At 46.4% G+C, this 16,490-nt stretch overlaps 1 protein-coding gene across 1 annotated transcript in view; it reads left to right on the top strand.

Annotated features, from left to right (window-relative positions):
- The first annotated feature begins 1,731 nt into the window (after nt 1–1,731).
- Nucleotides 1,732–16,490, top strand: part of LOC120052251 (zinc finger protein 536-like) — a 114,873-nt gene continuing 100,114 nt past the window's right edge. The window contains exon 1 of the mRNA XM_038999074.1: nt 1,732–3,985. Coding sequence (XP_038855002.1) covers nt 1,732–3,985 — 2,254 coding nt within the window. The remainder of the gene's footprint in view (nt 3,986–16,490) is intronic.

Genomic DNA, 16,490 nt, shown 5'->3' with positions numbered 1-16,490 from the left:
TCTCCTTTATTACTAGACAATGATTGCAGTCACGTTCTAGAGAAGAAGAAAGTATTCATAAGCAGCCCACAGATCTTGTTCATATTTTAGAGATAAGAGTCAACAACAAGCAACAGTGTTGGAAGAACAGTTGGCTAAAGAACAGCCAGGCCTAAGTCTTCCAGGGTGCGTCAGTCTTCCAGGGTGCGTCAGTCTTCCAGGGTCTTCCAGGGTGCGTCAGTCTTCCAGGGTCTTCCAGGGTGCGTCAGTCTTCCAGGGTGTGTCAGCAATGTGCTTCACTCCCACATCCTCTGTATCATGTGTGTACTGTACATGTGTAACGGTTTGATTTAAAGCTTTTTTAATTTATTTATGTTGTTCTGTCTAGCCTTGTCAGTTGGTGGGTGTCTGGGTTAGCGCTAGTTAGAAGCCGAGAGAGATAGCTATAAGCTAGAGAAAGAGAGAGAGAGATGTTAAAAGCGAGAGAGCCCTGTGAAGTGTGAGCGGGGGTGTGTGTGTGTGCGTGCATGCGTGCGTGCGTGCGCAGGTGCATGTGTCTGTGTGTGTGTGTGTGTGTGTGCGTGCGTGCGCAGGTGCATGTGTCTGTGTGTGTTTAGGTTAGGGGTGTCCCTGAATCCACAGGAGTCTGGACATAAAGAGTGAAAGTGAACTCATGTCATGCTAGTGCTTAGTCCCTGACAGGATTTTTAAAAATGCTTATAATCGCGTGTTATAGCACGCTGCCACTGTTACTAGGCAGCATACTAATCAGCTTAACGAGATATTATACAGTATTTTCTTGACCAAGGCAGAACTCACTTTATTGTTTCTGAAGCTTGACCCCGCCTGTTGCAAGGGAAGAACACGCCATTATCCTTCTTAAGAGAGGGGAGGGCATCACAAACAACCCGGCAAGCAAGAAGACAAAAACAGACTCTGCTTGTGTATTCCCTTCAGCTTGACGGTGTATGCTCTGGGCCGTTGAAACCATTCTTAATGGCTGGGAGGGCCTCTGATACATTGGGAACCCTTTCAATAACACCAACTGTTGTTTTCCTCCTTATTGGAAGCCATGAGAGGAGGGGAAGAGAAGGCAAGAGAAAAGTGATTCGCATCAAATGTAGTGTGCCTCTTTAATGGAGAATTACGCCGAGACAAGTGTCGCAGTAGGGAGATAAGAGCGTGTGTTTACTGAAGTAACCCCTTGGTTTTAAGTGCTATTGTTAATATCATAATTGTAGCATTGCGGTAGCTTCCTGACAATGGCATTGCTCCGTTTCATTAAGGCGTGTAATTGGAGGAATTCTGATAGGATGGGCCCAAGTAGCATAATTAGGCAGCGCCCGCCGTGTTTACTGTGTAATTATTGCATCCAAAACTGTGTCACACTTTGAGAAAGTTCTGAGAGTTACAGTCTTCCAACCACAAGTGTGAGAACATAAGCTGTACTGAAAATCAAAAGAAGAAAATTACATTTATATGGGCGGCAGGTAGCCTAGTGGTTAAGAGCCAAATATGTGAAAATCTGCTTTTGTGCCCTTGAGCAAGGCACATCACCCTAATTCCTCCTGTAAGACACTCTGCTAAATGACATCTCTATTTCCATTCATCATGCACTGACAATTTACTCTAATACTTCTCGTTCTTTTCCGGTTTTCAGATTTTTGGATGAGCCATAGCTCTTTTTTAATGCATTGCTTATCAGGTTGATTGACTGTGGTTGACCGTTGTGATATCTTTCTCTCTTACAGGATGGAGGACTCTAGTTTGTGCCTTGGTGTGTCTTCAGCAGTATCGGACGCTGACAGAGACCATCTGAGCAACACAGTGCTAAATGGCCGATACCCCATCAGTCAGAAGCTCCACCAGCTGACGGCCCAGCTGGGCCACGCCTTTCCCGACCTACAGAGCCGACAGCAGATCCCTGAGGAGAAAGCTGCCACCCCATTGGATGAGAAGAGCCACGCTGCCCTGGCCAGTCAACCAATCAGCAGTCAGATGGCACTGCTCGCCAACCAGCTCAACCGGGACATAGATGCAAGTGCCCTGGCCAACCTGAATGGGCGTGTGGACCTGCAACAGTTTCTCAATGGGCAGAACCTGGGCATCATGTCCCAGATGAACGACATTGAAGACGATGCCCGCAAGAACAGGAAGTACCCTTGTCCGTTGTGCGGCAAGCGATTCCGCTTCAACAGCATCTTGTCGCTACACATGCGCACACATACAGGTGAGAAGCCTTTCAAGTGCCCCTACTGCGACCATCGAGCAGCACAGAAGGGCAACCTCAAAATCCACCTACGCACCCACAAGCTGGGAAACCTCGGTAAGGGACGCGGCCGTGTCCGTGAGGAGAACCGTCTTCTACATGAGCTGGAGGAGAGGGCCATCCTGAGGGACAAGCAGATCAGGAGCAGCAGCCTCCTTCAGCCAGCCCAGCCCCTGCAGCACCAGCCACACCTTGGCCCTCAGACCCAGCAGCAGCAGCAACAGCCTGGCTCTGCCTGTGGCCTCCTCACCCCCACCAGCCTGGGCACTCCAGACTCCCTCTCCCAGCCGTCGTCCTCCCCCAAGCCGGCCGGCGCCCAAGATGACCAGGCCCTGAACCCACCCACTGGATTCCGCTGCACCTTCTGCAAGGGCAAGTTTAAGAAGCGGGAGGAGCTGGATCGTCACATCCGCATCCTGCACAAGCCCTACAAGTGCACCTTGTGTGAGTTTGCTGCCTCGCAGGAGGAGGACCTGATCAGCCATGTGGAAAAAGCCCATATCACGGCCGAGTCAGCTGCGGGACAGGGTGCAGCTGGCGGCGCTGAGAAGCCTGCCAACGAGTTCCGCTGTGAGGTGTGTAGCCAGGTCTTCAGCCAAGCCTGGTTCCTCAAGGGCCACATGCGCAAACACAAGGACTCATTTGAACACGTCTGCCAGATCTGTGGTCGTCGCTTCAAGGAGCCCTGGTTTCTCAAGAACCACATGAAGGTCCATCTCAATAAGCTGGCCATCAAGAGCAAGCCCCCAGCAGAGGACATTAACGCTGTCAACACCATGAACAGCATGGCCCAGGAGGCCCACGCTAACCTCTACTCACGCTACATCTCCTGCCTGCAGGGCGGCTTCCTATCCCCAGACAAACAGGGTCTGAGTGAGCAACACCAGATGCTGGCCAAAGCCGGCATTGCCATGAAGGAGAAGGAGATGCTGGGAAAGCTGCTAGGCCCCATGGTAGGGATGGGCCATGGCCTTGGTGAAGGGGAGAAGCGCTCTCTCCTGGGCTGCCTGAACCTGGTGCCCCCTCTGAAGTCCAGCTGCATGGAACGCCTCCAGGCGGCTGCCAAAGTTGCAGAGATGGACCCGCTGAATAGCTATCAGGCCTGGCAGATCATGGCACGAGGCATGGCCATGGACCGCGCCTTTATGCCCAAGGAGCAGCACCATGAGCAGCACCATGAGGAGATGACCAATGCTGCCGGCATGGCCTTCACTAAAGAGAAGCATGACTACCCTATGATGTGCTCCAACGATGGCTCCAAGCAGAAGCAGCACATCGAAGCTCTGCATGGCTCGAAGGCCGGCAGTGGAGCCATGATGCCCCTGAAAGACGAGGGAGTGGGCTTCGACAGCCACCGTGACTTCATGCCCCATCATGGCGGCCATGGCCTGGGCCTGGTCCACGGCCTGGAGTACAACCACCTGACTAGCCTGAAAGAGAAACCCACAGAGTGTCCTGACTGTGGCCGGGTCTTCAGGACCTATCACCAGATGGTGGTCCACTCTCGGGTGCACAACAAGGAGCGGCGGCCCATAGAAGAAGCCATCCAGCAGCAGAACAACACCACAGGACTGGATGAGCGGCGTGGCTCGGCCAGCGACCCAGAGTCCCAGTCCATCAGCAGGTCCACCACCCCTGGATCATCCAACGTGACGGAGGAAAGCGGAGCCGGAGGAGGCCACTCCCAGACCGGCAGTGTCCAAGACGACAGCCCACACCCTTCCTCCCCATCCTCAGGTAAGACTAAGTCATTACTATACCCTGAGTAACGATCAATCCCATAGTCACATTATCCTTACTATCAGGACTTATTCCAATGTATTCTTCATTATTTATATGGGGAGGACACGTAAGGGGGAGATCATTGTATCCAAAGAGGATAAGTCCTTACACAAAGATGAGTTTGCTGATGACTGGCACAAGATCTCTGACAGACGCCATTTACTTTGACATCCCTTCTACACAACACTGGACCCTAAGGAGTCCACTTAGACTGGAGAGAGGGGGGGGGGGGGGGGGTCTGATCAAAACTGCCTGTTCAAAAGCAGAAAAAAAGCCCACCACAACTCCGAGCTGCACATTCCGCGCATAACTGGGATACTTAACGCCTCTGTTCAAATACCCATCAAACACCCTCACAGAGCCTGCTTCTATAGGAAGCCTTCTGCGCACTGTTTTTACTGGAGAGAGGAGGCCTGTCTAAACACACTCACACACTCACACGACACAATCATATGGAGATGCTCAACTCCCACGACGGAGCTGTGACTTGTGTCCTTCACACTGGCACGTAGAACACAGACACGGTGTGGTGAAGAACATGCTCCATACAGACTAGTATGTGTCCCCGTGTGAAATGAGTCAAGACTACGAGCACGGGCCAAACATATAATGAGTGATTAAAACATCTCCTTTAACATGGGAAGGAAAGCGATTCCACCGTAGTCAAGTAAGCAAAAGCAGATACAGTGTACGTTTAGCAGGATTAAGAGAGCCTGTTCCTAATGATTAGAGACGTTTTAAAGGTAACTTTCTCATTCCTCCGGGTGGAACGCCACATCTAAGCAGCGCGCCCGTTAATTAGGCCATGACTATGCGATAATCAGTTGGTTTAAGCTAAACAAGACACTAATTAAAGATATACATATAAAGCAGGTCCCCAAAAAATGTGAACTTCATTTGCGGAGTGAAATGTGTTTTTTAAGTCGTTTGAAAAAAGTGGCTTATGCGTTAAGGCTCGAAGCAACTTAATTCCAACAGTACAGACAAACGTGTTTATTTATTCACAGTAGCATAGAGTCCTTATCATCCTAATGTAGTGTGATGGGTTTGAACATGGAATGGGCTATGTTTATTTTAATCTAAGAAATAATAACAGACAACCCCCCCCCCCCCCCCCCCCCACGCACACACCCCAATTAGGAATGAATGAAAACTAGAGTGAGTTAAAAACGTATTTTCTTTATAGAGGCTATTAAACATAGCACTTTTCTACAGGGTGGGTATGTTGCGGAAGTCATTCTCTTCTGAATTTGAATGCAGGAAGTTTCTTTCTTTTTTTTCTGGTTCTCAAGTACTTTGAATCTGAGAAATGTAGCTCATGGCATTTAGTTCACTTTATAAGTATTTACATATGTGTGATGTGAAGAACTTCCACATCATCAAAAACTTGAAAAATCTCTAAAAAGATCATGTTCTTACAAATATCGCCAATTGAAATTATATTTATATATTATATACAATAAAACCTACATCAACTGAAATATTTTGGGTATTCATGCTACATAAAAAAAGTTGAATATCACACGTGCGCGCACACACACGCACACACACATGCACACATGCAGACATGCACAGACACTCTCTATCTCTCGTTCTCTCTTGCCCTCTTCAACTCTCTCTCTCTCACTCTCTCACTCTCTCTGTAGTCCTACCTCGTCTATCAGTGTCTCCTGCCCTGCCTCCTCCTCTGTCCCTCTCTGAGTGCTGTGATGGAGTGTGATCGCCAGCTCAAACGCCTGTGTTTTTCCACCGTACAGGGAGATGCGGGCATCGTGCCAGCTCCCTCCTGCTGGCTCTAACGGGCCTTAAAGTTGACCTTGAGGGCCCCCCACCTGCTTTTGGGGGGGTTGTCTGTGCGGGCGGGGCTTACATTGTTACAGGTACAACCTCTTAGCCTGGTTCTCTCTCACAGTCTCTCATTCAGACACAGTTCACAGGCCACTCCACCAGAACAACAGGGTCAAAGGGGAAATAAACACTAAAGATGTACAATTGTAAAAAAAAAAAAGAAGAAAAAAAAGGGGGGTTTTGTTTTGTTGTAGTCTGTATTTCATTAGTGACAGCACAAAGCCCTACAAGTTTCTCTTCCTTCATAACATTGAGTATGATTCATATTTGGAGCTTTGGGACACCTAATTTAGAAACTGAGGTGTGTGAGAAAATGTGTCTGCAGCTAATGTGGAGGAAGGTGCCATTAATGTGTGTGTGTGTGTGTGTGTGTTTGTGTATGAGTGTGTGTGTGTGTGTGTGTGTGTGTGTGTGTGTGTGTGTGTGTGTGTGTGTGTGTGTGTGTGTGTGTGTGTGTGGGTGTGTGTGTGTGTGTGTATGAGTGTGTTTCTGCTTATGTGTGTGTATGTGTTGCATGAATGTGTCAGTGTTTTTAAATTAACAGGATGTGGCTGGCTATACCTCTCTGTTAGTCTTAATATTTCACTCTTGCAATTTTGCTTGTTGAGAATTGTTTGTGTTTTATTGTAAGGCTGTGTGTGTGTGTGTGTGTGTGTGTGTGTGTGTGTGTGTGTGTGTGTGTGTGTGTGTGTGTGTGTGTGTGTGTGTGTGTGTGTGTGTGTGTGTGTGTGTGTGTGTGTGTGTGTGTGTGTCTTGAAAACATTGCTAACCATCACCATACCGCCAACCTCGTAACCACCTTCCCACTGCAATTTTGAGTTAAACTTGAATTACAGTAATCAACAATAACATCTCAACTGTGAAAGAAGGTCGAGACAATCTCTTTTGTCTTTGACACTGTGCTTGTTTAAAGACTTGCTGAAAAAAATGTCTGCCTCAGAAATATCCTTCAGAGACCTTGCTTCTCTCATCCACGGCAGTAAAACCTTTCATGCTTTTGTGTTTCCTAGAGACGTCAGAACCTTTCGCCTCTTTTTCATAAGTACAGTTCCCCTCCCCAATCATCTCTTTTATTTGTGTTATTAGGCTAACGGATTGGTTTGACTGCGGAAGGAATCTATTGCTTCAGAGTTCAGAGTTCTCCGGTCTGAATTGGGCTTGATAAACAAGAATGTCCCCACTTGATAGTGTCTCTCTCTGAATGCATTATGGTGGGCCTCAGAGCGACAGGCCCTACAGAGTGCAGGTCTTAAACAGAGGCTTACCCTGAATGGCGGAACAGAACCCATTGAAACCTGATGTAATACTATGTAAAGCAGTGCTGCCACTGTGTTGTAAGATGGGGGGGTATTTATGTTCACATCCAGTGTAGATTCCAAAATGTAAGAAAAAAGAGAGATGGAGAGATTAGGACAAACTAAAGGCAAGTTTAAAGTTGTTTCTGGTTGGGCCTCTTACAGACTATGAGGATTCCATTGGTTGCTAGCGTGAGGTAAGCGTAAGCAAGCAATTCACTGTTGAAGGCGCTGCGTGGTCAATCCGAGGTCTGCATTGGCCGTGCAGCATTTACTGTGCGGCCTCTGCAGACGTCAGGGCATTCATGCCTCTTGAGCTTTGCGGAGCAGCGCAGAGCTGTTGTGAAGGAAGTTGTCAAGGAAGAGAGTTTTTGTTTATACAGGACCTCCCGCCCCCCCCCCCCCCCCCCCCCCACCTACCATCGAACAATCATGTCAATGAGGGAGGCGCACAGCGACGCGGCACGGAGCTCAATTTGGCCTCTGCATGCCTCAGGAGGCTCCCGCAATTGCGTCGCACCCTCCATACGGAGTCTCCGACCACATTTTCGGATCAAGAATAAATAAGCTCTTAGTCTACACCTGTTGTATACGAAGCATGTGACAAATGCAATTTGATTTGGGCTGCGTGGAGAAAGAACGAGACACAGAGAAACGAGGAGAGGGAGTGAGGCAGAGAGACAGCGCGAGAAATAGAAAGAGTTTGAGCAAAGGGAAGGATGGCAACCAGTTGATGCAAATGACTCGCTGCTGAGAAAGGAACGTACAGTAGGATCATGCAGCTACTCAGAACCTGGTCGCGTCAAACTGTAGAGAGAGAGGGACTTTTCTCAAGGCCTTCGAGCAGGAGCACCTCCACTCCACCCCTCACTCCCACCTCTCCGCTCCGGCTACAAACCTACTCCTCCTTTTCCTCTGGAGAATCCCCCATGTCTAAATATTTTTAAGAGGAACAGCGTTTTAACATGGCAAGGATTAGTCGTATATCCCTAGGTCTTTACGGCTCTCAAACATGGAGGCAAAACGCTTGCGCCATACAAATTGAAATTGGATTTGCCGACTGACGCCTTAGGTTATAAAGCACGGATATTCATCTAATTACGTAATTACAATGGGGGGTAATTACACATGCAGACTTACTGTTACATTGTAATTGCTGTGTAATTAAAGCAAAAATAACTAGAACTGTTCATGCCCAAATTGTTAGAAAAGCGAGTGTCAAAACGGTAGCTATCTGAAACCACTCTACTTCTGTCTGCGTTTGTCTCCGTGGAAACCAACCCCGGTATAAGATTGCTATTCAACCCCACATTGACTGTCATACGAAGAGTTACATTCTATCCGTCTCTCATCATCTCTCTAGCCTAAGAGGCAAGACTACGGCCTCTATTCAGATATGAAGTGGCGACCAAGAACGTGACCAAAAATAGACATAGAAGTGGAAGGAGAAACAACTTAGGGCATTCGTGTCATACAGTAGATGGCATTGAAAGTGTGATTTAAAAGCCCAGTGGTTTGAAGGCTAGGTAGAGCTGGCCTGTGAAACCCCACCCCGGTGTTAGATGGAGGAGAGCCATTGGTCTGGTTGGCTTCTTCAAAGGGCTGGAGCTAGTATGGCGAAGTAAACAGGTATCTGTGGGATCACGGAGAGTCTCCTTCAGTATGCTCTTTCTCACAAAGATACCAGACCTTTGAAATGAGAACAGTGTTCTGTCTCTGTGTGTGTTTTTATAGCTAATTAGGGGGGGGGGGGGGTATTTGGTTGAATTATGTCAATGCCTTCTCTCTCTCTTCCTATCTCCATCTTTCTCCCTCTCTCTGTCTATCTCTCTCCCTCTCTCTCCCTCTTTCTCTCTGTCTATCTCTCGCCCTCTCGCTCTCTCCCCCTCTCTGTCTCTCTTTCCCTCTCTCTCCCTCTTTCTCTCTGTCTATCTCGCTCCCCCTCTCTCTCATTCCCCCTCTCTGTCTCTCTTTTCCTCTCTCTCTCTTTCTCTCTCTCCCTCTTCACTTATTTCTTTCTCTTTGTAATTGACATCCGGTTCTCTTTTTTCTTTCTTAATTTTTTTCTTCTTTCTTTATCTGAGAACTTGCCTGCTTCAAACCTGTGGTATAGCCGCTCTATTGAAGACTGGCGCCTCAAACTGGCATGTCATGTCTGTATTTTTTTATGTGTCACAAAACTCAAAAAGATGTCATTGTGTCCGAAGCAAATTCATTACAGAGCTGTATTTCAGTACTGTGGGTCAGGGTTCTGGTGTCTTTCTGGTGTCAAAAGTTCTATTCACTAATTGTCAGTGTGCTCTACTGATTAACATGTCTTGGATAAATGTAGACTTAGTATTTTTGTACACGCTTGCACAATATAAAAGGGCAATTTATTTCTCTTCAACGGCTCAGTCGATTTCTCTCCCTTTTTCGTACTCACTGTCTCTATCGCTCTCTCTCTCCACAATCTCTCTCTCTCTCTTAGACTCAATTTGTAAATATTACCCATGGTGGGAATAAGCTAAGCCTTTTTAGATATTTAAAAATTCCAATTGTATTCCAAAGTGTATTTGAAAGAGTAGAAGTCAGTGTCGTTTTCTCTTGCTCACCGTATTCCTGGGTGGTTATCACCGGGCAGTCCTTATGAAACATTTATCAGGCTGTTTCATGTCTTAATGATCACGTTAGGATTCCCCACTTGGTTATGGAGCTGGAGCAAAGAGATGTGCTGTTGAGAGAGAGAGAGAGAGGGAGAGAGAGAGGGAGCGAGAGAGAGAGAGAGAGGGAGAGAGAGATGGAGAGAGATGGAGAGAGAGAGAGAGAGGGAGAGAGGGAGGGAGAAAGAGGGAGAGAGGGAGATGGAGAGAGAGAGAGAGAGAGAGAGAGAGAGAGAGAGAGAGAGAGAGAGAGAGAGAGTGAGAGAGAGAGGGAGGGAGAAAGAGAGAACGAGGAGAGCAAATGGGAGAGAGAGAGAGAGAGAGAGAGAGAGAGAGAGAGAGAGAGAGAGAGAGAGAGAGAATAAACTGCCTGCATTATATCCACCACTTTTTAATTCCACATCTTTGCCAAAACATTGCTTACCTTTCTCCTGAACAAGCCTCCTTGGCACGTCACACATTTTCTTCCTCGTTCTCCCCATTTCTGTTTTCTGTTTTTATAATTAAAACATAATATTTATCTTTCCATAACAGAAGGCTGCCTTACTGTGGTAGGTAGACCGTTTGAATATTAATATTCTACATGCTATCTCCTCCGGTGTCTGAGGAAGTGTCATTGGTAAAATAGTGAAAGTGAAGGTGACTCGCCCTCTGTTCTTTCGGAGAGCTGGGAACCAGAGCAGGGTTGCCAAGTTTAGCTGATTGAACATGGAAGAGATTGTGAAGAGGTTTGACTAAATGAACACGAGGGACACGTTGGGGGAATGCATCATGCCGTATTTACCTAGCCACAGTCCGGATTCATTGAGTACTCTGACAAAATAACCCTGTATCCAAAAGTTGAAACTTAAACTGAAACTTTGATTACATAAAAGCCTTCACGTAGGAGTTTGTGTTGTTGTTGTCTCTGACAGGGATAGTTGAATGAGAGGAACGCAGGGTTCCTTGTTTCACTGGTGACAGCTGTCTGACTCTGTCAATGCTGAATTCCTCCAAAATGAGTCTGGGCTCTCAGAGAGAGAATGCAAATGGATGGCAGGGTGGGTGGCTGGGTGAGAGAGCTTTGTTTGAACAAGTTAACTTGGGCATGATTGGGGTTCCTCCCGTGTGAAAGAGCAAGTGAATACATTGACCTTTGTCTCATTAAAAATGGAGGACCAGCCGTATGATACCATGACAGAGGAATCTCTCTCTTTCTACCCTTCTCTCTTTTCTCTCTTTCCCCCACTTATTTCTCTCTCTCTCTCTCTCTCTCTCTCTCTCTCTCTCTCTCTCTCTCTCTCTCTCTCTCTCTCTCTCTCTCCCACATACCCACACATGCACGCAGACACACACACATAAAAAACTGTGGGTGATGTCATATTTGGGTGATGGCCTATGGGTGAGGGGCTATTTCGACTTGGATATCACCACTGGCCATGGTATGTGGTCACTCCTAACCACACTGACAAGTCACATAAAACAGCCCTTTGTGTCAACACCGTGGCGCTGAAATGAGCCGGATAATGACATGAACATTTTGCCTCTTTTTTTAACGAAGGTTATCTCCTAATCAGAAAGAGGAAAACAAATGGGCAAGAAAAATGAAGTCCACGGGTTGAGATCTTTGCCTGCACATTCCAGTTGTTCTTAAAATATTTGGCAATGTCAATTAGTAAGTGAGCAGAGCTAGCTGATGAACACAATTTTCCACTAGACTGAGCACCCTATTGTTGTGGAGTGAACAGCAGATTTCTGAGGTCATTATCATTCCCCGTTAGCCTGGCCCAGCTGCTCCTCTCGGCTCCAGCCAAACTCTACACCACGGCTCAGGGTAGCACGCAGCAACAGGGGGGCGCCGGGGAGGAGGGGGCTGGCAGGCTGGAGAGGGAGATCGAGAGAGACAGAGAGAGAGAGAGAGAGAGAGATGGAGGGCAAGAGAGAGGAGGGGGGGAATGAGGGACAGAAATAGAGGGATGGAGTGAGGTTGGGCGCCAAGGAAGGATGGAAAGATGGGAGAATGTAAGAGGTGCATGACAGGAAAAGGGCATGATAGAGAGAAAGGGAGAAATGCCCTTAGCGTTGTAGGATAATTCCATCTTTTATCTGGACTTACAGCTGAACTCAGAGGCTTGGAAAATAGAAACTAAGACCTATCTAAGACATGCGAGAAAGCTGTCTCTGAACCAACATGCCGCTCTGCTTCAGAGGCCCTCAGAGAAAAATACGCCTCCCAACGTGTCTCTCTGCGCACTGTAAATTCCATGGTGGTGTGTTGAGGATGTGTTTGAGCTGGTGTTCAGGTTGGAGCTGGAGGAGAGACAGGCATAGGGATGTTCTATAGAGCAGTATCCGCTGAGCCCAGGTCTCCCACCCAAACCCGGCTCAGACTCAGCTCCTGTCTCCTGGATCTGGAGCCTAGGCGTGCTTAGACACTAGCAGTGCTCATGTCTCTACCCCAGCAGGCTCTACTCTCTCTCGCTCTCTCTTTCTCTCTCTCTCTCTCTCTCTCTCTCTCTCTCTCTCTCTCTCTCTCTCTCTCTCTCTCTCTCTCTTTCTCTCTCTCTCTCTCTCTCTCTCTTTCTCTTTCTCTTTCTCTCTATCTCTCTCTTTCTCTCTATCTCTCTCTTTCTCTCTCTATTTCTCTTTCTCTCTCTCTCTCTTTCTCTCTCTCTCTCTCTCTCTCTCTCTCTCTCTCTCTCTCTCTCTCTCCCTCTCTATCTCTTTCTCTCTCTCTCTTTCTCTCTCTCTCTCTTTCTCTGTCTCTCTCTTTCTCTCTCTCTCTCTCTCTCTCTTTCTCAAAATTGTCCCTTCCTCTCAGCCTGTTAGTGTGTTGTAGAGTGAACCTGGTTTCTTTGGCCGAGTATGGATCCATGTTTGCAGGAGATTTGAGTGTTGAGCAGGGAGCTTGTGCTATGTGTGCATATATCACCTAGGCTCAGAACAGCCAGGCCGTTTAAGAGAGAGAGGATGACAGTAAAGCTGCTAAGGGGACAAGGACTCAAAGATGACAAGGCAAGGGGAGGGAGGAGAGGGGGATAAGGGGAAGGAGAGGGCACCACAGCGTGCACTGTTACGTGACTCAGACATCTTCTCTGCCACCTCCCCCTATAAGAGACATTATCTCTGATAGGTCGCCGCTTCCTTTGAACACACAGAGACGTTTGAGAGCCCAGCTGTAGTAGTATCAAAGATAGTCAAGGTCAGGGACAAGTATAGGGGCTCCGCCACTCAGGAGAAGTGTCATTGGACAAGTACAACTATTTTAGACAAAGTGTCACGTGAGTAACTGACAAGGACATACAGCAGGGTTCCCCAACTGGCAGCAGGGAACCCAACACGGTCCGCGAGTGGTTTTATTTGGCCCCCCAAGTTCTCTGAGCAAATAATATACTGTACCAGTCAAAAGTTTGGACACACCTACTCATTCCAGAGTTTTTCTCTATTTTTTTACTATTTTCTACATTGGAGAATAAGATTGAAGACATCAAAACTATTAAATAACACACATGGAATCATGTACTATGCAAAAAAAGTGTTAAACAAATCAAAATATATTTTATATTTGAGATTCTTCGAAGTAGCCATCCTTTGCCTTGATGACAGCTTTGCACACTATTGGCATTTTCTCAACCAGCTGCATGAGGTAGTCACCTGGAATGCATTTCAATTAACAGTTGTGCCTTGTTAAAAGTTAATTTGTTAATGCTTTTGAGCCAATCAGTTCTGTTGTGACAAGGTAGGGGTGGTATGCAGAAGATAGCCCTATTTGGTAAGAGCAAGTCCATATTTTGGCAACAACAACTCGAATAAGCAAAGATAAATGACAGTTCATCATTACTTTAAGACATGATGGACAGTAAATGCGGGAAATTTCAAGAACTTTGAAAGTTTCTTCAAGTGCAGTCGCAAAGACCATCAAGCGCTATGATGAAACTGGCTCTCATGAGGACCGCCACAGGAAAGGATGACCCAGAGTTACCTCTGCTGCAGAGGATAAGTTCATTAGAGTTACCAGCCTCAGAAATTGCAGCCCAAATATATGCTTCACAGAGTTCAAGTAACAGACACATCTCAACATCAACTGTTCAGAGGAGACTGTGTGAATCAGGCCTTCATGGTTGAATTGCTGCAAAGAAACCACTACTAAAGGACACCAATAAGGAGAGGACACTTGTTTCAGCCAAGAAACATGAGAAATCGACATTAGACTGGTGGAAATCTGTCCTTTGGTCTGATGAGTCCAAATGTGAGATTTTTGGTTCCAACCGCCTTGTCTTTGTGAGATGCAGAGTAGGTGAATGGATGATCTCCTCATGTGTTGAATCCACCGTGAAGCATGGAGGAGGAGGTGTGATGGTGTGGGGGTGCTTTGCTGGTGACACTATCAGTGATTTATTTAGAATTCAAGGCACACTTAACCAGCATGGCTACCACAGCATTCTGCAGCGATATGCCGTCCCATCTGGTTTGCGCTTAGTGGGACTTTCATTTGTTTTTCAACAGGACAATGAACCAACACACCTCCAGGCTGTGTAAGGCCTATTTGACCAAGAAGGAGAGTGATGGAGTGCTGCATCAGATGACCTGGCCTCCACAATCACCCGACCTAAACTCAGTTGAGATGGTTTGGGATGTGTTGGACGGCAGAGTGAAGGAAAAGCAGCCAACAAGTGCTCAGCAAGACTGTTGGAAAACTCCGTCAAGACTGTTGGAAAAGCATTCCAAGCATTCCAAAAAAGCAAGATGGCACCAACAGAGAGGGTCGCCTCACTTCTAGTCCTTAATGAATGTATTATTTCTTACATTGTTATCCCAGAAAATCTGAAGTGTTATTACATACAGCCGGGAAGAACTATTGGATATCAGAGCGACGTCAATTTACCAGCACTATGACCAGGAATATGACTTTCCCGAAGCGGATGCTTTGTTCGAACCACCCAAGGCATTCAAACTGATTCCAGAGGCTGACCCAAAACAACGTCGCCGCGGGAGAGGTAGACGGAGCGGCCTTCTGGTCAGACCTTGGAGGCGCGCACACCACCCACCGCTTCCCGAGTATTTTACCCCGCTAATATCCAGTCCCTAGATAACAAGGTAGATGAAATTAGTGCTAGGGTTGTTTTCCAGAGAGACTTCCCGGGATTGTAACATAGTCTGTTTCACGGAAACATGGCTTTCTGGGGACATGCTGTCGGAGTCAGTACAACCACCGGGATTCATTGTGCGTCAAGACGACAGGAATACACATCTCTCAGGGAATAAGAAGGGCGGGGGTGTATGTTTCATGATTAATGTAATTGTAACAACATACAGGAACTCAAGTCCTTCTGTTCACCGGACCTAGAATTCCTTACAATCAAATGCCGTCCATATTATCTCCCAAGAGAATTCTCGTCGGTTATTGTCACTGCGGTGTATATCCCCCACAAGCCGACACCACGACGGCCCTCAAGGAACTCCACTGGATTCTATGCATACTGGAAACCATATATCCAGAGGCTGCTTTTATTGTAGCTGGGGATTTTAATAAATCCTCTTAGGGCTGCAATCCCTGTAACGGGATCGATATGACAACAGCCAGTGAAAGTGCAGGGCGCCAAATTCAAAAAACAGAAATCTCATCGTTACAATTCCTTAGACATACATGTGTCTTATACCATTTTAAAGATAATCTTGTCATTAATCCCACCAAAGTGTCCGATTTCAAATATGCTTTTCAGCGAAAGCACCACAAACGATTATGTTAGGTCACACCAAACCACAATAAGCTCAGCCATTTTTCCAGCCAAAGATAGGAGTCACAAAAAGCACAATAGAGATAAAATTAATCACTAGCCTTTGATGATCTTCATCAGATGACACTCATAGGATTTCATGTTACACAATACATGTATGTTTTGTTTGATAAAGTTCATATTTATATAAAAAAATCAGAGTTTACATTGGCGCGTTACATTCACTAGTTCCAAAAACATCCAGTGATTTTGCATAGCCACATCGTTTCAACAGAAATACTCATCATAAATGTAGATGATAATACAAGTTATACACATGGAATTATAGATATACCTTTCCTTAATGCAACCGCTGTGTCAGATTTCAAAAAAACTTTACGGAAAAAGCAAACCATGCAATAATCTGAGACGGCGCTCAGAACAACAGTCAGTAGAAACATGTCAAACGATGTATTGAATCAATCTTTAGAATGTTGTTAACATAAATCTTGAATAACGTTCCAACCGGAGAATTACATTGACTTCAGATGAGCGATGGAACAGAGCTCCCTCTTATGTGAACACGCATGGTGAAAGCATGGTCAGGTCATGGCAGACTTGACTAATTCCTCTCTCATTCGGCCCCCCTTCACAGTAGAGGCCTCAGACAAAGTTCTACAGACTGTTGACATCTAGTGGAAGCCGTAGGAAATGAAAACTCATTCATATCTCGCTGTGATTTCAATGGTATCTTGGTTGAAAATCGACCAGCCTAATAATTTCCACTTCCTGTTTGGATTTTTTCTCAGGTTTTTGCCTGCCATATGAGTTCTGTTATACTCACAGACATCATTCAAACAGTTTTAGAAACTTCAGAGTGTTTTCTATCCAATACTAATAATAATATGCATATATTAGCAACTATTTACTCTATATAAACAGCAACTGTTTACTCTGGGCACCTCTGTGCACCTTTCAT

This window comes from Salvelinus namaycush, chromosome 1 (genome assembly GCF_016432855.1).
Source record: "Salvelinus namaycush isolate Seneca chromosome 1, SaNama_1.0, whole genome shotgun sequence".
NCBI lineage: Eukaryota > Metazoa > Chordata > Actinopteri > Salmoniformes > Salmonidae > Salvelinus > Salvelinus namaycush.
The sequence above is the reverse complement of the archived record's forward strand: the minus strand, read 5'-3'. Positions and strand labels throughout refer to the sequence as shown.